A 24,637-nucleotide genomic window follows, 5' to 3' on the forward strand; every position below is an offset into this window, starting at 1 on the left:
TTACTTATTTATAAGGGATTAGGATTCTATTTAGGATCGGGTTTTATCCTCTTTTTTTTTACCCTAACTTATTAAGGGTCGTGCTCTAGCTTATACTTATATTAGTAGTTATTAGCGTATTTAATTTTAATAAGGATATATTTAATCTATGCGCTAGTTATAGTAAATCCGTACTTTTACTATTCAATAAATTTATTAAAGTTTAGGAAATTCCCGCTTTTTATTATTATCTTATTACTACTCTCGTTTTTACTATTTTTAGCGATTACTATTACCCTTCTAAATTGCTAGTTATTATATTTATTAAGATCCTCCTTTTTATTTAATATAAAAGGGTAGGTTTTAGTAGTTCTTTTCAATAATAATAGCGATAAACGTTTATATTATTATAAAAAGATATAATAATTAGTCTCGGGATTTTTATTAATTACCGATTTCTATTATTTTATATACTTTTAGCCTCTTGAGCCTCGTACTCTTTATAATTTCTAGATAGCTTCTTTTTCTAACCTACTTCTTTTAGGGCGGTATTTTATAAAAATAGTTAAAAATAGACGCTAAGTAGCTCGTAAAAGAGCTATATAAGCTATTAAGAACCGTATAAGCCGTTAAGTATAATTAATAAAATTAAGCCCTCTTTTTTATAAAATCGTAAATTTTAAAAACTTACTAAAAATACTTACTTATCGCTTATACGTAATAGAGTTAGATATTTTAAAAATCTTATTTTTTATAACCTCTTAGTACTTTATTTTATATCTTTTAAATAGTCTTTTTTATAACTTAATTATAATTAAGTAATTATTACTTATTAATAATCCCTTTTATTACTTAGTTAATTTCTTAAAATTAGTAATCTCGTACTAAGAGCTAGTATAAAAAAAAGCTTTTTAATAGCCCTCTAGAGGAATTTTTTTTTTCTCCTTAGATCCTCGTCCTTTTAGCCTTTTTTTAAGCTAATAATAACTTTAATAAGAGGTTATAAGACTACTTTAAAATAGCTACTTTTTTTTTAAGTTAATTTCTAAGATCCGTAATACTCTTAACTTAATATTATCAAGACCTCTAAATCCCCTCCTTTTTTATTAAACCGTCTTTTATATTATATTCTTAAGTAATACCCGGGGGGTAAGTAAGGGAATTATGAGGAGGTTATTTAAATCGTAGGCTTAAAGTCGTACTTATAAAATCCTTATAATAATAAACTTTTTTATATACTATAAATCTCTTAGCTTAATAACTTTTATAAAATCACTTTTATTATTAAATAAGAATATTTACGTTTAGAGATCCCCTTTTTTAATTACGTAGTACTTTTTTATATTATATTATTAAGCTTATTTATTATACTAATTAATTAGGTAAGTAGTCGTTACGTAGGTATCTTTTTTTTCTAATTTAACTAGTTAATTTCTAATTACGGGCTAGCTATAGAAAAGTCGTTTAGTAAAAAAGCTACTCGGGGCGATAATAAAAGGCTAGTTACTTAAGTAGTTTTATTAATTAACGTGTTTTAATATAATAAACATCGACCTCTTATGAGTAATAAAGGGCTACGATTATTTAATTTTATATAGTATTTAAGAATTACCTCCTTTTTTATTTACTTCTATAAGGTTAATTAGTACAAATCTCTTATCCCGTGCGGTATTAAGAGGTCGTCTTTTTTATATAGCGAGATACTTTATTAATTTATAATAATAGAATTTAATTATTAATTAGTATTAGTATTCCTATTATAAAGTAGTTAGTTCGAACCGTAGTTAACGAAGAGATTAATTAAATTATATAAATATCTACGTAATAAGTATAAAAAGGAGGTTCTAGCCGTAGGTTAGGCTAGCTATAATAATCGTAAATAGGGCCCCTAATTGGCCCCTGCGCAGTCGGCTGTATGCCGCGGTCGAATTGGACTTCTAATCCGACAGATTCCCTCCTCTGCCGCAGGGAGCATTTGTGTCGCAAAGAAGCCACAAAGCCCAGCTTGGCGATCGATCCACTGCTAGAAGTTAGAACAAAGTCTGTTTAAAGCAGGGTGCGTGGGAGGAGAGAAGACTTACCTAGAAAACGTTTGATGCACCACTCCACATCAGAGTTGCGTTCCGCCGGTATGGGTGACTGTGTCCATCCACAAGCAGACCTCCAAGGCCCCAGTCATACTCGCCCGTCACAGGGAAGTGGCCAACTGCCCACTCTGGCTCTTCCATCGCCTTCAACAGGCTGCTCTTAGCCTGTGATGATAGCTGGGGCTTGAACATTTCGGAAGTCATTGTCGGACTCAGTAGCTTTCCGTCGTCAACCAGCAGCGAATGCAAAACTCTCATGACATCGGGGGCCGATCCATAAGACCCTTGTCCGCCAAGACAGTCGGTGACTCCATGATTCAACTCCCTTCCGCGATGGAGGATAATCTTCCCTGTGTCCCTGTCCCGGGTGTTCATTCCCCAAAGTTTTGATCTGACAGACTCAACATTGAACGTGAAACTTGATGCGCCAACCGGGTCCCAGATATTTTCGCGCATATACTGCTCAAGCGACTTCCCAGACACATTCTCAATCAGCTTCCCCATCCAATCTGAGCTGCAACTGTAGGCCCAGTCTTCTCCCGGCTCATAGTTCAGGGGGTACCCGAAGCGCTCCTCGACGATAGACCCGCGAGTTGGTTTGAGGCCGTGGAAGGACTGCCAGTCTCGCGTCGCATCGCTGAGGAAGTCGTAGCTGTTGCCGGCGCTGTGCGTAAGAAGGTGTCGCAGAGTGATGGGCTTCTGGCGCTGTACCTCAATGGGCTTGCCGGAATCCGTGAAGCCGGTCAAGACGGGTTTCTGTGCTAAAGTCGGAACGTGTTTGGCCACATCCCCGTCGAGTGTTAAAATACCACGTTCTACGAGCTGCAAGGCAGCGATCGTCGTGAAAAGCTTTGTGACGGAGGCAAGAGTAAGGATATTATCATCTGACAAAGGTGTTGCGCTTTTCAGGTTGTCTCCATACACATGCGAGTATTGAAAGATGCCTGTTCGTGTTTATTAGCATCCCTTGAGGGTGAGGCCAGCTCTAACCTTAGGGGAAGTCAAATTACCAGACTTGTCTCGAGCATGAAGTATGACGCCGGGGATATCACGATCCCGCACAGCGGTGTCGATACGCTCTTCGAAAGAACCCATATCTGAGAACTTGAATAACACACTTGTCAACAGGTCTTGACGTGTAAACAAAAGCCTCTTGGTGAGAAACAGGAAAGACTGAAACCTTAAACGGGCTGAAACAATTGGATGGGACTTGGGGATACATGAGCAACTTTTCATTAGTCATCCGAGGTTAATGCCGATCCCCCGCAGGTGCATGACAACATCCCGAGGTAACCGATCTCGAGCATGACCCGCCGCAGGATAGCAATAATTCCGCGGAGAAAAAGAAAACACCAAATTTCAGACCCCGGCCTTAATTTCAAAATATTGAGGCGCCCCTTTCTACTGTGAACAGAATGACTGTTCTGGACTCCCGACATCGAATTTGCTGCTCTCTTCAATTTGACCTCGCAAGTGCAACCTCTGACGCCAAATTTCGAATATGACATGACAGAAACACCAACATTGTAAAATGCTTCATTGAACAGCTGAAGCTTGAAAGAGTTCTGAACTGGCTCTACACAATGACAAAGTCTTGAAAGGGTAGGTAGTCTTCAAGGCCCTCCACAGCATACTCTTCTCCCTTGGCGTCAACTCCGACTTGCTCAGCCTTCAACCTCCCTTTGAGACTGTCAATCGGCTTCAGAAGCTCGCCATCCATGATACCGTGCACATAGCAATCGCCGATGATCTGGAACTCGTCTGCACTGCCTGACTCAATATCATTGAGGATTTTTCGCAAGACGAATGGTGTCCTCAAACCCTCAAGGAGTACCACGTAATCCTCAACCTGGGCATTCCACGGAACAGTGCCCATGTAATGATGGTCCAGAGACTTTGTCTTATATACCGCCCTACTGGGATTCTCTTCCAAGATGACCGCATCTTTTGCAATATCTTCTGCATTTTTGTCATCCCTTGTACCGATCATCGCAAATCGCCGCCCTCGTTGAGCTTCTTGAAAAGGGACAGTGAAGGGGACCATGCGTTTCTGGAGGTCTGCCTCGACGTCGACGTCAAAATCAAGCAGCCATTTGAATATCGCCGTCTGGTGCACGCGAATACCTGGCGCGTGCTCGTCATTCTCTTCATTCGGTCCTTGAGCGTAGAAGCGCCGGAAGGCGTCCACACCTGCGAAGAATTCTTTCGATGTCGATACTAGCTCGGGAGAGTTATTGCCTTCCTTTCCGGTGACAACAAACTTGGCGTCTTCTGTCCCTGCTTTCTCTTCTTTATCTCTTGGTCCAATTCTTTCGCCCCGCCATGATCGATCCATCGCTAGGGTTCTCACAAGCGCGTCATCAAGAGCCTCGTCGATATATCGCTCTTTAAGGTCGTCTTGAGTCGCAATAGTCGCAAAGGTGAGGATGAAGTTTCGAGAATCTTCGTCATTGAACGCTGGAATTTCGAGATCTGGAGCGCTCTCGAAAATGTTGAACATGTGATCAGTCTGACTATGGGTGTAATATTTCCATGATGGCCCCACGAAATTGACTCGATCTAGAATCATGCCTCGTAGAGTCAGTCTTGGAGCTTCTCCCGGGGCCGATATTGATATCATGGGAGACGTTTTGGGCATGCAGTGATACAGCTGAGTCGATAAAGTCGAACGCGACTGTACTGTCCAATCAGGCACCCAGGAAGGAAGGTTTGGGACACCTTGATTGATGCCGGCGTGGTGTAGAAGGTCAATGCCGCGACCAGCTTCGATCATAAGTCTCGCCACCTCAGTGAAGACTCTGTCTGGCGTATTGTTTGACGATTAGTCGGGAACAATGGACTGAGCGACAGGGTCGTCAGTGAGTCCAAGAAGTCCATACACTTTGTCTCTCGCATCCGTCGCCAGGTTATTCCTCGTCAGACAAAGCAACTCAAGGAGATTGAGAGGAGAGCCACTTTCCACAGGCTCATCCTCCACATTCTCAGTATCATCAACTGTTTGAGATGTCTCGAATCCTTGCCTGCGGTCTCGTAGCAACTTGAAGGAGCTTACGGGACTCAAATGCATAATCATACTGAAAACTTCAGCATACATGCCGATCCTAAGTGGCCTTGGAAGGCCATGAATTCTCGCAAGGTCCCAGAAATCCGTGATTGCTTCCAGGCTGATCGCTGCTGTACCGTAGAGCACGACAACCTTTGGTGCCAGAATGACCTCCTGCAGGATCCATGTGCGGAAGTACCAATCAGTCACCCAGAAACGAACCAACTTGTTCCACGTCTCCCGGCCCTCTTCCGTTTCCGTATCTGGGAGACCGACCTTGTCCCATTCTATGTCCGACATGATGCTGTCTCGGCGTTGATCTTCCCAGATGCGAGTCATGAATGTCATGATACTGATGGCACCTTGGACACTTTCGGTGCTGTAGGCATCATCCACAGGCTCCAGGGTGAAGTCCGATAGCCCATATGGTTTCTCAAACTCTGCCGTGACTTCATCTTTGACTGAGTCATCCATGCCGAAGCTCATCATGTCCTGAACTCCCAGACCTCCCATGCGGTCTTCCAACGTGGTTTCCTCCCTGTTGTTAACGTCTTCTGGCTTGCGGCGCTCATATTGGTAGTGACCAGGGTGAGCAAGAACCAGCTTTGCACCTTTATAGATATTTCCCATGAGCAGAACCTGTTGACTTCGTTCTACAATGTTGTCCTGATTGATGCAAATACCATCGGCCCAGAACCACGTGGTGGGGTGCCTGTTGAGGCAAGTTCGTAGCGCATGGTAAAGATTCTGCGTTACAGAGATCATCTTCCCGTTGCAGTTCACCGCGAGAAATCGCTCGGGGGTTCCCCAAACATACGAGAGACAAAAATAAGGGGGAGCATCATCCAGGTAAAAGGTTTCGACCCGCAGTTCGCGTATAATGCCATCCTCGTCAGCGGCACCCAGTCTCAGAAGGCGAATTCGTCGAAGCTCAGGGTCTAACGGCTCATATTCAAAAGGTATCTCTGTGTCCTCGAACATGACATCCGGTTTATGAGGCTCTGCGCTGGGGTCGTGCATTTGCTCATCTCCTGGCGCCTGGGTATTGTCCAGTTTTCCGGCGTATGCGTACGTGACGTTCGGATCGTCGCTCACTGCGAAGGGCGATGAACTCAGTGATGCCGTAGCGGGATCGATTCCGTTTTTGCGGGCTAGGTATAGTCGCAGTGCTTCCGATGACCCAGCCGCTAGCTGGTCAATAGCAATTTGCAGCTCGTAGGCGTCAGGGTCGTTGTACACATCGTGCGTTGGAGTTTGAGGACGAGACATATTGGGACGTCGTTTGGTGTCTGTGAACTGAAGTTATACCGATTAGAAACTCTTGTTGACACGCGTCTCAAGTTTTGTCATGAAGAAATATTGAATTTTCTGGTTTATTGTCGTTGCAACTTGATTCTAGGCAACAGTCCAGCTCAGTTGTGGAGGCTGAGTCACTTGTAGCGAATGTGGTGTCGACAAATCATCCTCGAGCGCGCTTCGGCAGAGCTTGCCGGAGGGATTGCCTGACATAAGCATAGGTGTAATCATTGACCTGAGGGTCTTCGCACCAGCTCATACATGAGAAAGATTGAAGTCATTGTAGGACAAGCCAAAGGCTGAGTGATTTAGCGATGAAATCATTTGATGTGGTGAGACACCTCGCGTGTGCCGTTGCCCGGCGTTGCATGAGTCACTTTACCTTGGGGAAGACATGAAATAAAGGGTGTCACTCGACTTACACTGAGTGACAAGTCAATGACCAATTGGGAATGACGACCTGTCGACAAAGAAGACGTGTCAATCTCTACAGTATTTAGTATTAATTAGAATAGGAAGAGGTCTAATAATTGTGGACTCGTTGTTCTAATCAATCAATTGACGAGATTCCGCTTTCTGCCTTGAAAAAAAAAGCATGGGCTGAGGAATTTGCTGTTGATTTCAATGCGTCCGAGTGCCTCGAAAGAGAACTGATAACACTCAATCCCCTCACTAACCTGTCTATTAACAAGCCTTCGCCGCATGCTTGGCGAAATGGACCTCGGTGCTGGTCACCAAAGTCCGCTTCTCCCGGATGCGCCTCTAGAGCCAGACAAGTTCACTGCCCGAAGATAGTGAGCATGTATGCGTACACGCAGAGCCTGCGACTGAATCATGACCAACGCAAATGAGAAGCAGAAGACCGCGCCCAGCAACCCACCGCGTTGACGACATCACGGGCCAAGACTACAGCTTTTATAGTGCTTGGCTCTTGGCGGGCCCGAACTTCCCCTCACCTTCACCGTCGACCTTCCCGATCCGACCTTCGGTTCGTGCGTTTGCCCCAACTGACGGCGGCCGATTGGGCGCCGAAGTCTCGGCGGCCCGGGATGGGCATGCAAACTATCGTGTTTTTTTTTGCTGCTCTGCAGTGGCACTCTGGTTGCGCCGCGTTTGACCGCAACACTAACACATGGCAAAACAGGTCTATAGCGGAAATGAATGCTGCGCAAATAAAAAGGAGGTCTCGCCGGCCTGAGTTGGTGGACTTTGTTTCTTGTGGTTTAGCCTTTGCTGTCTCAAGATCCGACCCACTGCAGCTATGAAGTTCTCCAAGTCGACCGCGACTTTACTGTCGCTGGTCACCAGCACCGCGGCAACGAACACGACATGTCGGCCCAAGATTGACTCGGAAAAGCTCCAAGCTGATCTCACCACTGAGAAGTAAGAATCAGCCATCCCCCTCGACAGTCCTGCGGGGTCATTTGGCGCAATTGGCTGACAAATATTGCGAAACAGCTTGATGGCCAACCTGGAAGCTCTCAACGAAATCGCCTTCGCCAACGGTGGAAACCGCGCCTTCGGTCTCCCAGGTTATGCCGCATCGGTCGACTACGTGTGGGATCGCATCTCCGCAGTCCCAGCCACGAGGGCATGGAAACAAGACTTTCCTGCCACCTTTGGTCAGGTCACCTCGATCGACTTCAACATTGATGGCGAGTCGATTTACGTCTTTGGCTTGACATACTCTCCCTCCACGAGCGCAGAAGGTATCACGGCAGAAATTGTTCTTGGTCCCGATGGCGCCGCCGCCTGCGATGCTGCCAACTACGAGGGTTTGAATGTCCAGGACAAGATCGTGCTCGTGCAGAGATTCAGATGCCCTACTGGCGGCACTCTTGCTGGAAGAGTCCGCCCCGCTGCTGCCGCTGGCGCCGCTGCTGTCATTGTCTATCACGACATTACCACCAATGCGACGGCTGGATCTCTTAGTGCCCCCGATCCCGAGGGCTTTGTGCCGGCCGGTTTCATCAATCTCGCGGACGGGTTGAAGATCAAGGAGCGCCTGGATGCTGGCGAAACTGTTGAGGCACACTTCCAGCAAACTCAAATCGTTGAGGAGCGTATCACCCAGAATGTCTTCGTTGAGACCGAAGAAGGTGACCCACACAATGTTATCATGGTGGGTATGAGGCTAAGTAATGTCTAATATTCGAAGCTAACACGTATCATAGCTCGGGGCTCACTTGGACAGTGTTCAAGCCGGACCAGGCATCAACGATGATGGTATGTCATCTTCACACGGTGATAACAAGAAGCGCAATTTCTGACATCTTCACAGGCTCTGGTACCAGCTTGCTTCTCGAGCTCTTCCTTGCCATGACGCAGTACCGAACGAAGAACAAGGTCCGCTTCGCCTGGTGGGGTGCTGAGGAAAATGGCCTCCTCGGATCCAAGTTTTACTGCTCCAACCTGCCCGCGTCCGACGTCGATGACCTCCTTGTTTACCTGAACTTTGACATGGTGGCCAAGGGCTTCTTTGGTGTGGCCGATACTGACGGAAGCACCCACGGAAGCGCCGGCCCCGCCGGATCGGATGTTGTCGAGCACATCTACGAGGCGTACTACCAGAGCCAAGGCCTCGAGGTCACACCAGCCGTCTTGACCAACGGAAGTGATTACGCCTCTTTCTGGCAGATTCTAGGCAAGCCATTTGGCTTTTTGCACACAGGCACCGCTGTCGCTCAGGATCCATGCTATCACCAAGCGTGTGACACTATTGAGAATCCCGATCCCAACACCATTACTGTCAATGCGAGGGTAAGTTCTCCTGTGTTTTTCCCTTCTCCTCTCTCCGTAAATAGATGCAGAAATTTGGAATAAGGTCGAATTACTAAGATTACTACAGGCTGCTGCACATATGCTTACGGTTTTGTCCTTGAACGGAACATCACTTATCCCCAAGACCCCGGTCAACGCAACGATGCTCACCCATCTGCAATCGAGAAGCCTTGAGCCCGATATGATCCAGATCGAAGAGTTGGAAGCTCTGGGGGAGAGGCATCTTGGATGTGGACATGATGTTTGAGTCAACCATATTGACCTAGGTACATGTACTTACCTACCTTACAATCAATAGAACCGAGGCTGCAATTTACGTATACATTTGCGACTCGGGTGCCAGCTAGCCAAATTTTCTTAATTGAAACCTTTGTTGGTACCGAATGGTCGTTAGAATACTCACAAAAGGGCATTCTGACTTCGCAGCAACGGTGAATTTGTCGTAATTCAGAGATGACTTATCTGACTGAAATATATGTTTACCATCTGAACGAATGGTCATGTCAGAACAGTTTAGGGTGTGAAGCAGATGTATTGATTAATTCTCTACTCTGGTATCAGTGAACTTTATGGCTACCTTATGAACGAATCTCCGTTCACAATCCAATATTTCGCGTAAGCCGCCTACCTGTTCTTCTTGACTCAGTGAGGAAAGCTTCCACATCGACCAAGTGACATCAATGATGTAGTAAGCAGTCCAAAATTCCTCTACTTGTGCAACCTTAACCAATATGTAAGCCGGGCCATGATATTGAATGTGACGTCACCGTCAAATCTACGACCTTAATTGTCATGTCTCATTTCACAGGCTTGTCTGTGTCTTGCGTTAAATCGTCTTGAATACCTCCTTACTCGTACCCTATGCCGAGTGATAAGTCCACAACTATCTCCACGCAGCTAACGCCACTCCGCGGTGGGACTTTTGATGCAGGCCTTATGCACTGCGCCGAGCGTAATCGTCCCAAATCTGAAATTTGACTCGGGTGTCATACACAAAATGGTGATCATGCACCCGCGCGTGTTTGGCGGACCTCTGATCTAAATATTGTCCAAGACTCCAACTCGACTTTGTAAAGTGCTGAGTAAACCTAGCCTGTCCAATTATCTACGCAGCTCAAAGAATACGAGCTGCCCCTTATGATTGGCTCGGTCCTCTGTCGTCCAATGGAAACCTTCCTTGGCACTAAAGTTGACAGGGGGCTCAGAAACCGCAGCGCAGGGCCAAGAGACGGTCATACTTGATGCCGCCGGGGATTTCCGTCAGCCCTCGCCGGACTTTGCACCTGACATGTAGGCATCCCTTTTCTAGGGTTAAGCATCATTGTGCAAATCCGCTTTCGACCAATTTCCAGTCAGCTTGCATGACTAGAAGGTCGAGGCAGCTCGTCCGAGAAAACATCGCGTCGGCCGTTGAATGGAAGTTGACCTCTTTGTTCAGCGAACTTCTCATAAATACGAGGCTCTCGCCGTAATCTTCGATATTGGAACGACACATCGAAGATCAGAGACCAATAGCCTAATTCAATCATGAACAACCTGTCGTTTACCCAAGCCATGCCACAGGGGAATCAAGCTTCAGCTTACATCGAAGGAGCTCGACAGAGCCGCATCCTCCCGCTGCTCCCGCACCCTAGCACTATCCATCCCACCAATCAAGACCTGGAAGTCTCAATCAACGGCACTGGCGACGCTTCCCAGCTTAGAAGGAAACGTGCTAGTCGTCCCAAGGTGCGATCAGGCTGCATCACCTGCAAGATCCGGCGTGTCAAGTGTGATGAACGCAAGCCCACGTGTTTCCGATGCGAGAAAGCCGATGTGGAATGCGACGGATACACCAAAGAAGACGCCGATTCCAAGAGGAGCGCCGAGCAACGAAGGTTGGCCGTCGCAGCCCAGGAAGCACAAGCGAGCCGGCAGCTTCTTCCGCGGCCGAACGAGTCGGGTCCGGTCGCCTCCGGTCAAGAAATAGCGGTGCGGGTACCCTTACCACCGCCGCTTTGCCCCTCGACTTTGCGGGTCAACCAGGAGGATGTTCACTACTACGATCTCTTCCGACACCGGCTTGTGCGTGACCTTTGGGGGTCTGGCCATTCTGATGCTTGGTCTAGAATCGTCTTACAGGAGAGCTCCCAAGACCCATGCGTTCAAGAGTCTCTCTTGGCTATCGGTGCTATATCTCAAGCCCAGATGGTTGAGGAGATGTCAAAGGACCAGCTGGATGCCATGCCATCGGCACTTCGCCCTTGGGGTACCAAGATGGCGCCATCTGGTGGGCTTCTCAACCACCATCATAGGTCGGCTTTACTTCATCATGTCAGAGCGGTTTCGATATACAGACAGCGAATTCAGGACCCATCCTCGACATCACCACGATCAGTCATAATCATGACTCTATTGCTCGTTGGGTTCGAGTTCATCCAAGGCAACATGAACAATGTCGACACTCTGACTAGCACCGGGATGCGTCTTCTTGAGAACAAAATCTCGCTTACGCAGCGTCCGCCACGTCGTGCAAATGAAAATGGAGCCACCTCGACGAAAACTTCACAGTCCGTGGCTACTCAACTGCGGAGAGGCGTGCGGGACGATGAGATGGAGGATATTGAGCACCTCTTGCCATGCCTCTCCCTCATGAGCGGCTTCACCCACTTCTTCAACTCCCACCGCACTGCGATGCCAATGATGAACGGCACTCCGATCCTCGAGCTGCCTGAACCAGGTGTTACAGTAGTTGCCAAGCTCGAAGTCTTCTGGGGTCAATTCTTTACTCGCGCAGTCGTACACATCATGCGCTGTCTGCACGACCAGCTTCGATACAAGCAGCGCAATATTACACAGGCTGCGTTGGAGCAAGCTACGTTCCTCTCATATATACGAATGTGGGATTCCGTCCTAGAAGTATACCTCAAAGACCCTTCTCTTGAGGACAACGCAAGACGAGCTCTACGAAAGATACAAATCCATCGGCTCTTAATCCACATCGTCATCAGTTGCGGTCTTGACCGGACTGATATGTGCTACGACGCATTTGAGGCCGATTTCAGGGACCTCTTGAACAGGATTGTGACGTACATGCGTGACCCAGGACCGATCTCAAAGGTCGGCTTCACCTTCTCAGAAGGCCTCACAACTCCGCTCGCCACCATCGTCGCCAAGTGTCGCAATCACGAGCTGAGAATGCAAGCTGTCCACCTCCTCAACACCATGGCATGGAGGGAAAGCGCCTGGGATGGGAAAGCGCTCGTCATTGGCAAGTCTGGCGTGGTGATGTTGGAGGAAAGAGGGATGGATGCCAATGGGTTCATACCGTCTGGGTCGAGGTGGGTTTGGATGTCAGGTAAGTGGGATCTCGAGAAGCGCGAGCTTGTCGCCACGTACTTGAGACTGATGCCGAATGAGGACGGCTCTCCGGTTTATGCTCACTTGGAGCTTGACATGGATAACTTGCTGGATACGTGTAGCATGGTGGGATGCCGCGGACGTCATGATCCTTTCGAGTGCTATCAAGAGTGACAGAGTAGCTTCCGCTTCTAGATTATTCTCATACATCCTCCCAGACGTAAGATAGACGCATTCTGATATGCACACCAGATATCGAAAGGAATAATGTTTATCCTAGAACCAGACGGGCTAGGCCTTATCATCCATTTACATGTGTTTCATCGGCTGAGAAGGCACACCACCTTGTTCTATCCAGATGGATTCGAGTCTCCTTCTAATCCGGTCAAGGGCTGACGGTAACCGCTCAAAACATACGGAGTACACGTATTGCTATGGCCTTCCTGTATAGGAATGGTGTCCTAAGCGACCGTTGAGCACGCCATGACCAGCTGCCACTTTGTCTTGGCAACTTGGCGAATGCTTAAACGTGCAGAAGGGAGGGAGCCAAGCCGAGAGGCTCTCAAATAAGAGCGACTGCATCTCGTCCATGCAGTCTGTAAAATCGCTGTAGGAAGAGAACTATGTGCACGCGCAATGAGTTACACGGATGTTGTCATCGATGAACTGAAGTATTGACTAGGTGCTTAGACAAGTTTCCAGAGCTATTGAGAGCTATTTTATACCACCACCCCATGCGAAGGGAACAATTGTAGTCGTTGTAAATGTTGCCCAACGAGAAAAACTCGTCCTATAGACAGCAGGCGGAGTGACCGGTTCCGCCATAGCGCGCCTTCGAGCCAAAGAAGTAAGTAAGCAGGCATGTTCATCTAAGGAAGGTGTTGAAACACCCAGAAAGCCTCGGTTCCGCCCCTTTTGTAGTCTCGGCCCATCTCACTACTTCCAATTGGTTATGGCGAGCTAGGACTTTTGTCATCTCGCAGGAACAGCAACCCGAGAGATAAGTAATTTGCTTCGTTGTTCAAACCCAGAAACTTCGCACCCTTTCCGCTATGGACGTGGTACCAGTATGCCAAGCCTTCTCCACGCCGATGGTCGGCATTGAAATGCAATTACGGATACAGAACTGCGTGATGGGATGATTACTCGTGCCACAGAATGTTCAGTGCACTGGGGCTCCCCCAAGTCTCTATTGTAACCTCAGAGCCCGAACTACCGCAGGTACGGCAGACTGCAAGAGGCACTCCGCCAAAACACTTTTTTCATATGTCAAAGCAGAAATCGTATTTTACGGTCACCCTACTACCTAGGATAGGGTCTAGATTAGTATAGTAACTTATAAATAGGGGTTATAGAGATTTATAGCTTAAGAAATACTTTAATTTTATAATATATTAAACTATACGGTAGTATATAAAATCGCATAATATTATACTCTAATATAAAAGTTTTTCTTCTCTTTATAACTTTATTATAAAAACAACTACTACTTTTTACCCTCTTATAAATAAAAATTACTCTTTACTTAAGTTATTAAACTAATAGCTCGCTTATAGATATTATAATATAGATTTATAATAACTTCTAATTTTTATATAAGACGTTACTAAACTAATTAACCTTACGATACCTCTTTATAAAGCTATTTTAAAATAACCGATTAATAATAATACTTATATAGGCTTTACTCTTTTTATATAATAAAAACGTATAAACATATAAGCCTCGATATTAATAAAATCTCTTTTTATAGGCTTAAAGGGGCGGGAACGAAGTATTTAGTAAATAAAAAAGGAGCTAAAGTAATTACTAATAATTAATATCTCTATTATATTATATAACATATTCTTTTTTAAGAACGAACTTAATAGTTTCTAAGTAACGACTTATATTAATATCTAAGTTATTAAAAAGTTTATTAAAAAAGTTTAGTTTAATCGCTTCTTAATATTTATTTTATATTAAAATATAATACAATTTATTATTTTATATTTTATAATAAACTAATAAATTCTTTTAATAAAGTAGATAGTATTTCTAATTAATATAAAGAATCCTTACGATATTTCTAAAGTATTATAAAGTAACGTACGAAGCTATAAGTTTAGAGAGATTCCTTTCTAAAGCTACGATCTTATATAAAAAAGATAATTACTAACTTTTTATTATTTTTTAAATTAAAATTAAGTTACTCATTATTAAACCTTAATTAGTAAAAAAAGGAAAAGGTTATATAAAGCTAATTATAACTAAAACTTTAGGCAAAACGACGTATAAAAATGTTCTAAAAACACGGCTTTTAATAAGTATTAGTATTAAACTAACGATAAAGATCAAGGAGGAATTATTAGTTAAGTAAGAAAAGAAGATCGTTAAGAAGGAAGTAAAGGCTAAAAAAAAGGTTAAAAACGATAAAAACGATAAAAACGATAATAAAAACGAGATTATAGTAGTTCGATAAGAAAATAAAGTTTACGATAGTAAATAACTTAGTATATTATAAAGATAAAAACGAGTATTCTTGTTAATAAATAGTTTAGAATAAACTATAATTATATTTATAATTCCTCTTTATCCTTAATATTGCTCGTAATTACGAAGCTATTTAATATTCTAAGATTAATTCTAAAGTTTTTTAATCTCTACTTAACTTATATAATACCGCCCTATAGTTTATTAAATAAAATAACTTCTAATTAGAGCTTATTACGTATATACTACTTTAAATAAATACGAAAATATTAATACGCTTTAAAATAAGGATAATTAGCCTCGCTAAACTTCGTATTTTTAGCTAATATAGTTAGGGAGCCCTTAATAATTAAAGTATAAATTTATAAGGTAGTTTAAAGAAGATATATGTCTAAATTATTACTATTCTAAATAGCGTTTAATAATTATTAAACTTAGTCTTAGTTAATTAGCTATATAAAGTCTTATATAGTTCGTAACGTAGGTTAATAGTATAGTTACTATAGCTAACTAGAAATAACGTAAGGGCGACCTTTTTAATAACGAATTCGATAAGAGTTCTAAATTTATATAAAATTAATAAAATTAGAACGAATTAGTAGTATATATATAAATAGAAATACAATCTAGTTAGAGAGTATATTTATATAAAATAGCTCTTAGAACTTAAGTAGTTAGAAATATTCTTATAAACGTAAGTATACTTATATATACTAAGATATATATTACTTACTTACTAATATACTAATTTATTTTAATAAAGACGATTCTACTAATTCTTAATCTTAACGTTATAAATACTTTTACTAAAGATCTAGTAATTACGGAATATAATTAGACTTTTTATTATTAAATAGTATTATAAAAAGTAGTAATAAATACTAGATATAAGAACGGTTTCTTTCCCTCGGTCTAAACGAACTCGGAATAGCATAAATCCCCGTTATTAAATAATAATAAGATATTATATAAGTATATTCCGGGACGTATAAATAAAAACCCCTATATAGAACTATATAATAAACCGTAAATAAGTATTAATATTAGTATAGATCTTAAATCTAAATAGTAAAAGCTTATCGTACGTATTTAAAGACTAAATATAATTTAGTTTAGGAGTTATAAACCCTTTACGACGGGACCTTATTTTACTTAACCGATCTTAAACTTATTATAAAAAGGTTTTGCGATATATAAAGTATAGTTTATCTTAGCTAATAATATAAGCTTATTAGCGAACTTATATATAAAAATACTCTTTACCGTACCCTTTAATATAGTAAATAACCTCTAGTATATTAGAAAAGAACTCTTTTAATCGTTATTATATAATTACGAGCTATTTTAGTATTTATCGTTACTAAAGCTAGTTCTATTAACGAAGTGTTAATAATCCTATAGCTATAATTATAAATCCTTTAGACTAGAGTTAAAAAAGGATATTTTTATCGTTTAAGTATTATTAGAAGAATAATTCTTAAATACGAATTAATAGATCCTTAAAAAAGACCGTACGCTCTTCTTATCGTAAGTCCTATTTTATAAGTTAACGTTTAAAAGTTCGCTTTATAATTCTAGTATTAAAAACTATAAAAATATGTATAATAATTATTATTTAATATAATAAAAGATTAATACGTAGTTATACTATTCTAAAAAAGTAGTAATATATAAAATAAGAAACTAAGAAAGAAATTTTAAGTAAGGGGTAAATATTTATATATAATTATAGCGATATATAGGGGTATCCTTTTACTTATAAGGTCTTATAAATATATATATAAAAATATAAACGCTTATAGGGATTTATAACGCTAAAAAGAATAGAAAAGTATATAACGATAATATATAATAAATAAAAGTTCTATAATTTTATTAAAAATGTTAAACTTTAGGGGGAGCCTTTATATAGTTAGTTACGGCCTCTTATGGGCTAAACTAAGCGTATATATTCTAGCTTATAGCTAATAAGTACCCTACGACTTTATAGGGGCTTTATTACCTAGGTATTAAGCCTAACTATATTATATCCTAATATATACCTATATAAACTCTTATACTATGCTATATAAGAATATTAAATTAATTACTCCTTACTTAGAGTTTATATAAGTTAATAACGCTCCTTATAATCCTATATACTATTATATATACCCTTTTTGTTATTTTTAGCCTACTTAGCTACCTATTTAAGGGCTTCTATTATTATATAGAAGTATATAGTAGGGATAGTACTTAGAAACTTAAGTAGAGCGCTAATACGGACTTTATTACGGCCCTTATAGTTATAACCGCGCTTAACGACTTTAATAAGCGTATTACGAGCTAGTACAAACTATTAATAAACTATAAATAAATATAAAGTAGTATAAAGTAATGTATGAATAATAATAGGAGGCATAACGAATATATACTTATATATAATAAATATATAATTATAACTAGAGCAGCCCTTACTTATAAAAATAACGTAATTAGCGAAAATACCTTTACTAGCCTTATAATAAGCGCACGACTTAGTACTAGTCTTAGCGTTACTATATACGGTTATTTAAATAGTATTAATAGCCTAAGTATAAGTTATAGTAATATCCGGGGGTATATAACGGCTATTCTTAGTAATTTTAAAGTTAAGCTTAATTTAATACTAAGGCTAAATTATATAAGTAAGTATAATAATATTAAATAGTATAGGGTAATATATACTAACCTATATAATACTAAGGTTATAGATCTAATAGAAAGTTTTTAAAAGGGAAGATAAAGAGCTTATAAATAATATAAAAATCCGTATAATAAAGAAGCTATTATATAGAGGTATACGTATTAATAAGGAGGTAAGAGGTTATTTTATAAAACGTAAGGTCGTTAAGGTACTACGTAGGTTAATATACGGGGACCGTCGAGAGCTATATACCCTTAATATAGGCCGGAACGCTATATGAAGCGCTTATTATAAGTATTATATAATATATACGATTATTAAAAAAGAGAGTATCCTATACGAAATTATTAATATATATACGTAAATAGTTAATACTAAAGAAAAAAGTAAATAAAAAGAATTGAATTATAAATAGGTATATATGCGTAATTATACTTATAATTGCGCGTATATTAGCCTAAGAAAAAGCATAATTACTAATTAATAAAAATTATACTAACAATTGCGCATAAAATTACCTAATTATACTTAATTGATATTTCTAATTAGTAAATCGCAAATATTATACTTATAATTGCGTATATAATTAGGTAATAGTAATAAAAGTAAAATAGAAAAGGGTATAAAATATAATAAAGCGAAATATAATCGCTAATAAGTAACTATAGGGGCGTAAGTAGATTACTTACCTTACTTAAGGAATATTAAGTTAGTTAAGAGGAAAAGGAAATTAATTAGTAATAGAAATTAGTAGGGAGGATATGCCCCCTAACTACCCTACTTTTATTAAGCAGTATAATTACCCTTATATAACTACTATTACTTATAGTCGTAAGCAATTCCTTATAATAATATACGGGATTTATTATAATATTTATTTATACGTATAAGAAAGTCGCGCTATTGATGCCTAAAATTTACGGTAGCCGTAGGTCTATTAGAAAGAACGGTTTTGGCGGAGTGCCTCTTGCAGTCTGCCGTAGCAGGGTTTAGTCTAGACCCGGTACATAGCATCGGAATAGGAAGGTCGTCGTAGAACGCGTCAAGTAGATTGCCAACGGCGGTGCTTTTTCTGCGCGCCCAGCCGCCAAAAAGTGCCGGGTGCCGTACAACGGGAAATCGCCCAACACTTTGTAGCCTTCGAAATGATGATCAATACGGGTGAAAAGAGGAAAGGCTCTGAGCTTTGGGTGTTAAGTCTTTCAACAGCTTGGAAAGCTCGCGATCCCCGAATAGGAATGTAAATAATAAGGTCCCAAATGGTCTGTTTGATCCGCTTCCTTTACCCCGCAGAGAGTGCCATCCTACGGGCCATCGATCGACCACATAAGCTTCCCGCCTCCAGCCCTGTCTCGACCCCTGGTGCGATTTCTCTATCAAGGCACATATCCGTCGACTTTTCCGGGAGGAATACGAACAGACACAAGTCGGGATTGGTCGGCTAACTGGATGAGCCGCTTTTGCCCCTGCCATACGCGGGTGTTCACGATTTCGCATACCATGCAGTTCATTTTCAGCAGGACGGCCAAGTACCGACCTCATACTTATCGTCGAAACGCTTGCAAAAATACAAATAAGCGCCGGGGAGCCTTCCACCACATTCACTAAGAGTTTACCTCCTTCCCAAGCTGGTAAGAGGCTCGTCTACCATTGCCATGAGTATATTGAGTCTCAAAGACTGACCGGTTCTAGATGCCTATCTTACTTTAGTCTCGAGTAACGACAAGGGGCCACTTACCCGCCGGCGTTCGCCGCCTCCCCGAGTCTCCCGGTCAAATAAAGACTGTATGTAGGCATCATGCTGCTTCGATTAGATACCGAGACTAGCAAAAGCTAGTTGCCGTTATGGTTGTTTGATTCAAGCTTGAACTCACGTCCCTAGCGCGGTCTCTGGCGACAGGAGTTGTGGAGTGAGCTCCGGATGCGGCGACATGCCAAGAGCTTTAATGGAACGTCCTTCCCCAGATTGCTTCGCATTCAGACAAGACTTCGACCGTTTCTCTTTACCCACCGATCCAGCTCAAGCATGGGGACATGCGGCAAGGTCGATAGAGTTGCCATCTTGGCCATCTTGGCTTTCTTGGCATCCCACATCGTCGTCGGGTCCTGCAAACTCGCCCTCGTTCCTTCTTTTGCCTTCCTATCCTCGCTAACCTCCGGTGACCTCGCTGCGTTAGACTCGCTTAGCCCCTCATATCGACGAAAGAGAATGTAGCCACCTTCTTTATCACATTCCCAATCTGTCGCTCTTCCCGGCTTGGCAGACACCGGAAAGCGCTTGTCAATGATGATCAAGGCCATTGGAGGCGGAACACGGAAGGAAAGCTTATCAGCAAGACATGGTTGAATGAGGGATGATACTTGACTAGCAGTTGAATATGGCTTCATGCGAGTATATAAACTCCTCGTGAGGACCTTGATGGCCAACCTCCTGCTCCTCATCCCTCACCAGCATCGGCAAGATCAACCCAGCATTACCTTCCTCGCCTTCTTTGTCCAACCTTCACCATGAAGTTCCTCACCGGCCTCTCCTGCTTCGCTGCTGTTGCCAGCGCCGTTGTCGTCGATCTCAACAAGCGCGACAGCCCCCTCGATGTCAAGATCGAGTCCACTGGCAACACCGCCATCAAGGCAAGCATCACCAACACCGGTGCCTCTGACCTCAAGGTCCTGAAGGCTGGTTCCATTCTCGACAAGCTCGCTGTCGAGAAGGCTGAGGTCTTTGCTGGCTGTAAGTGCATTCTTATGAATATCACAATGATCCAATCTTGGCCACTAACAAACCTCATCAATAGCCGACAAGGTCGAGTTCGACGGTATCCGCCTTCGTCTCGGCACCAACGGCCTTCCCGAGGATGCCTTCCAGGTCATCTCCGCCGGCGAGACCGTCTCTGTCGAGTGGAACTACGGTGAAGTCCACGACCTCAGCGTCGGTGGCAAGGTTGATGTCGCCGCCAAGGGCGCTCTCTCCATCGCCGAGGTCGGCAGCAACGACATCACCAGCACCGCCCCCTTCAGCTCAAACGTCCTGAGCGTCGAGGTTGACGGCGCCGCCGCCTCCAAGGTCCGCCGCGACTTCCGCGAGAACGTCAAGCGCACCGTCGTCCAGTCCGACTGCACCGGCACCCAGCGCACCGCTACCACCACCGCTCTCTCCAACTGCCGTGCCCTCGCTGCCGCTGCTTCCTCCGCCGCCTCCACTGGCGCCGCTGCCAAGATGGTCGAGTACTTCAAGTCCTCTTCCACCGCTACCCGTACTACCGTCGCTGGCGTCTTTGCCAAGGTCGCCACCGAGTGCGGCAGCACCACCTCCGGTGTCTCCAAGCAGTACTGCACCGATATCTACCCTGCTTGCTCTTCCGGTGTCATCGCCTACACTCTTCCCTCCGCTTCCTACATGGTCAACTGTAAGTACCGCTGCCCTCACGACAAGAAATGGCATATCGTTTTTGGTGACTCATCTGACGAAACTCCCCGCGCCACAGGCCCCTACTTCTTCAACAGCCTTACCGCTCTCTCCAGCACCTGCCACGCTCAGGACCGTGCCACCACTGCCGTAAGTTTTGCTCCAGGATAAAAGTTACTACTGGCTCAATCACTAACTCGATTTCCGTCAGCTCCACGAGGTCACCCACTTGACCCAGATCAAGGGCACCACCGACCAGAGCTCCTGCTACGGTTACAGCTGTGTCCAGAGCTTGACCGCTGCCCAGAACCTGAACCACGCCGACACCTACGCCCGTAAGTCTCTCTCGCTCTCTCTTTTCGCGTTGCACGTGCTTACCACTCTCATGTCACAGTCTTCGCCAACGCCATCTACGTCGGCTGCTAAGCGTTTCGCGTCAAGATGGAACAATTCTTCGGGGAGCGGTGTAAGAACTCGGGCATGTCGACTTTCGGGATCAGATAACAGCTGCGCCGGAAAATGTTGCATGGCAGAATACCTAAGTCGTTTGTGACCATACTCCGAGGGCCACAACTTAGCATTCTCATACATATTCAAAACGTAGTAATGATAAAGCAAGAGTGTTTGGAGTGTTTTCGCCGTGATCTGCGTACCAGACGGCCCATGTCGTGTGGAACCTGATGTGCCAAAAATTGCAAAAATGAAACCTCAATGAGTTAATGGATTCTAACCATCGTAACTCCCCGAGGTGGGCTCGAACCACCAACCTCCAGATTAACAGTCTGACGCGCTAGCCAATTGTGCCATCGGGGATATTGAGATGCTTCTCGATGAGGTTCGCGGACTCGCGGTTTGATTATGATCCTAAGCCTCAAGTGGTGGGTTGCTTGTGGGACATTCGAAGCCCTACAAGCAGAAGCGAGTGTCTTTCGACCCAATGACAGCGGCACAAGACCACCGCGTCCCACACTTAGCAGCACTTGCAGAACGTTGCGGTCCACGCCCCGGTCGATTTACTGCAATCTCTTGACTAAGAGTTGATTTGATATGGGGCACGCGGAACTCGTGAATTTGTAATTGAAAGGACGATAGTGTAGTTGAACAGAGTTTATGTCACTGAAAACTTACTAATTGAGTGCAGTACGCACTCAACAATGAATCTCAGGGTGGGGTTGAGTCAGCATAGAAGGGCCGTCCCGTGCGTGACAGCTATATCCGTATAATTTCCCATGGCTCGGACACTGCACTTTGTCGAATTTACTAAGCCCATGACGTTCCGCTAGCACGATATGCCCCGAGAGAAGTGCTTACAAATGACGAAATCCACGGTGCCTGCTTGTCTGAGATCAATGCCATGAACCAAGTTATTAATCTCTATGATCATTTGGTGAGCCCCTCGGATTATCCTTCAACTCCCAATATTAAAACAGAAGTGAGTCCTGTAACTCGTACCGGTCCAGAATCTTGGCAAGCAGGAAAGATCCTGGCCACAATTTTACAAGAATGAGACCGGACTACGCCTAGGTTTATCTCACTTTCGCTTTGGCATTCCATCAACGATAAACAAAACCAATCCTTACCATGACGTTATCTCATAATATCCTTATCACGGGTGCGTCAGGCTACCTCGGGGGAACTTTACTTGCTCGTTGGGCAAGCGCCAGCCTCACGGGCTACGATAAGCTGTTCGCACTCGTTCGAACAGACGCTCAGCGGGAGCAAGTAAAGCAATACGGAGCCGAGCCTCTTACTTTTTCTCCTCGAGATGAGCAGGCAGTCCGAAATGTAGTGATACAGAATCGTATCACCATTGTCTTTTACTTGATTGATGCTTTCGAATCTGTGGGCCAAGAAAACTTCATCAAAGCTTTGGGCGAAGTGAAGTCTCAGACGGGTCTAGACGTTCACTTGCTTCACGTGTGTACACCCCGTCAATGGCTCCGCTCACAATTCAGTGGAAATCGGCTAACACGTGGTTTTGCTTCTCTAGACATCGGGAGCCAAGATCTTTTCGGGTCTTGCAGGTGCCCCAACGGATAGTCCACTCTTGGACACTGACCCCAGGCTATATGAAATCCAGAAAGCTCAAGAACCTCCCATTTCTTTCATGCAAAAAGTTAGTTCGCAGTATGGCCCTCGGTTATCGTCAAACCATGCTAATTGTACGATGTACTCAAGCCTGTTGAGACGAATACCCGAGTTATTGACCTAGCACAAGCCAACGGTGTAAAGTCTTATGTATTTACTCCCTGCATAGTCTGTAAGCCTTGTATCCCATCAAATCACCCTGTCAATTGTTTCCCCTCTGACTTCATGATACAGATGGAAGGGGAGAAGGATTTGGCAATCCTATTTCCATCCAAACCGTCGACATTGTCAAAGCCGCTAGTGCGGCTGGTCAAGTTCACTCAGTCACACCTGGTCGGCCAGTAAGTGATGAATCTCTCCTCAGAAATGTTGACAAAAGCTTACCTCATCTTGAGACTTGGCCTGTCTGCCACGTCATTGATAACACGTCCCTTTACCTTCAAATTCTGCGCTCAATTTTGAACGGAGAAAAGCCAGAATACGGGAAGAACGGCTACTATCTCGCAGCTTCCGGTAGTGTTACCTGGGATGACCTGTATGAGGCGATGGCCAAGGCACTTAAGGTCCGGAACGTCATTACAGATGAACGTGTCGTTCCCGCAGACGAAACGGCGCTTGGCAAGATGGCTCACGGGTTAGGCACGGAGAGCTCTCTCGTCCAAATGAGATTGGCTGGAAAGTGAGTGAATCCCAAGTTGTGTAACGTGCATGATCATGGACCAGCAGTCTGTTTAGCAGAGCTAACGTTGGCTATTTGAACCTAGGTGTACCTTCACAGCCAAGCACGGTGCTCAACTTGGATGGAACCCGCAATTTCCCCCGGAACATATCCTTGAAGCTGCTGATGATGAGGTCGAGCTTATTCTACAAACACTCCGTAGCGATGCAAGCTCTGGGGACAAGCCATGGTATAAGAAAGAGTAGGAGTATTGACCATTGGAGACAGTTGCAACTTACAGGTTGCTCGATCAGTAGGAATAGGAAATTGATTTGAACTCAACGTACTGTACCTCTCCCAGCGTGAAGTAGGCCTAGCCCGCTTGAACTGTCCTTCCGCTGCTCGGAACTCGGACTACGTAATTTTGTCCGGTCTCGGCAGGTAAAGAAATTCATAATCTCGTCAGGCATCCCCAGAGATGCAGAAATCAAGATTGTGGAACCCATGTTCAAATTGCGTCCTACAGTCCATTTCTCGATCTTTGGATCCTTTAGAACTACGATGCGAAGCCTGCCAAAATACCGCATTCACCATGTTTACGGCTGGAATAACCGTAAAAGTCTGGTCAATGAACACCGACGCAGTAAGCAGCTAGCGCCGGAACCCCACTGCCCGCCGCGGATCCTCTCCGGGCGGTCGATTTGTAATGAATGAGATCAGTCCGATGAACCCTTGCCAAGCTCCTTGTTCCTCTATTCCCCTCATGCTTACTCTTACCCCTCTCACTTGAGTTAACTTACATAAAACCACTTATCCCCGAACA

The 24,637-nt window shown here is 43.7% G+C and overlaps 6 protein-coding genes and 1 non-coding gene across 7 annotated transcripts; 4 read left to right on the forward strand and 3 right to left on the reverse strand.

Moving 5' to 3' along the window:
* Positions 1-1,916: 1,916 nt before the first annotated feature.
* On the reverse strand, positions 1,917-6,378 carry CLUP02_12146 (uncharacterized protein; the record flags this gene model as incomplete). The annotated part of the gene is made up of 7 exons (XM_049291110.1): positions 1,917-1,999; positions 2,061-2,118; positions 2,172-3,010; positions 3,077-3,294; positions 3,345-3,631; positions 3,694-4,864; positions 4,907-6,378. 7 exons carry the CDS (start codon positions 6,376-6,378, stop codon positions 1,917-1,919), a joined length of 4,128 nt encoding a protein of 1,375 aa, XP_049148255.1.
* Positions 6,379-6,504: 126 nt separating this feature from the next.
* CLUP02_12147 (uncharacterized protein) lies at positions 6,505-6,775 on the reverse strand (the record flags this gene model as incomplete). Its single annotated transcript, XM_049291111.1, has 2 exons — positions 6,505-6,640; positions 6,747-6,775. 2 exons carry the CDS (start codon positions 6,773-6,775, stop codon positions 6,505-6,507), a joined length of 165 nt encoding a protein of 54 aa, XP_049148256.1.
* An 891-nt stretch (positions 6,776-7,666) lies between these two features.
* On the forward strand, positions 7,667-9,433 carry CLUP02_12148 (peptidase family M28; the record flags this gene model as incomplete). The annotated part of the gene is made up of 5 exons (XM_049291112.1): positions 7,667-7,788; positions 7,864-8,527; positions 8,580-8,631; positions 8,687-9,165; positions 9,254-9,433. The coding sequence occupies 5 exons, from the start codon at positions 7,667-7,669 to the stop codon at positions 9,431-9,433; spliced, it is 1,497 nt and encodes a 498-aa protein (XP_049148257.1).
* Positions 9,434-10,713: 1,280 nt separating this feature from the next.
* On the forward strand, positions 10,714-12,699 carry CLUP02_12149 (uncharacterized protein; the record flags this gene model as incomplete). The annotated part of the gene is made up of 1 exon (XM_049291113.1): positions 10,714-12,699. The coding sequence occupies one exon, from the start codon at positions 10,714-10,716 to the stop codon at positions 12,697-12,699; it is 1,986 nt and encodes a 661-aa protein (XP_049148258.1).
* A 7,247-nt stretch (positions 12,700-19,946) lies between these two features.
* CLUP02_12150 (metalloproteinase) lies at positions 19,947-21,610 on the forward strand (the record flags this gene model as incomplete). The annotated part of the gene is made up of 5 exons (XM_049291114.1): positions 19,947-20,004; positions 20,115-20,393; positions 20,458-21,218; positions 21,280-21,534; positions 21,602-21,610. The coding sequence occupies 5 exons, from the start codon at positions 19,947-19,949 to the stop codon at positions 21,608-21,610; spliced, it is 1,362 nt and encodes a 453-aa protein (XP_049148259.1).
* Positions 21,611-21,807: 197 nt separating this feature from the next.
* On the reverse strand, positions 21,808-21,881 carry CLUP02_tRNA232. Its single transcript has one exon. It is a non-coding gene; the product is annotated as a tRNA-Asn (tRNA).
* A 768-nt stretch (positions 21,882-22,649) lies between these two features.
* On the forward strand, positions 22,650-24,080 carry CLUP02_12151 (uncharacterized protein; the record flags this gene model as incomplete). The annotated part of the gene is made up of 5 exons (XM_049291115.1): positions 22,650-22,985; positions 23,059-23,184; positions 23,247-23,328; positions 23,391-23,835; positions 23,921-24,080. The coding sequence occupies 5 exons, from the start codon at positions 22,650-22,652 to the stop codon at positions 24,078-24,080; spliced, it is 1,149 nt and encodes a 382-aa protein (XP_049148260.1).
* Positions 24,081-24,637: the final 557 nt, after the last annotated feature.

Source organism: Colletotrichum lupini, chromosome 6 (genome assembly GCF_023278565.1).
Source record: "Colletotrichum lupini chromosome 6, complete sequence".
NCBI classification, from domain to species: Eukaryota; Fungi; Ascomycota; class Sordariomycetes; order Glomerellales; family Glomerellaceae; genus Colletotrichum; species Colletotrichum lupini.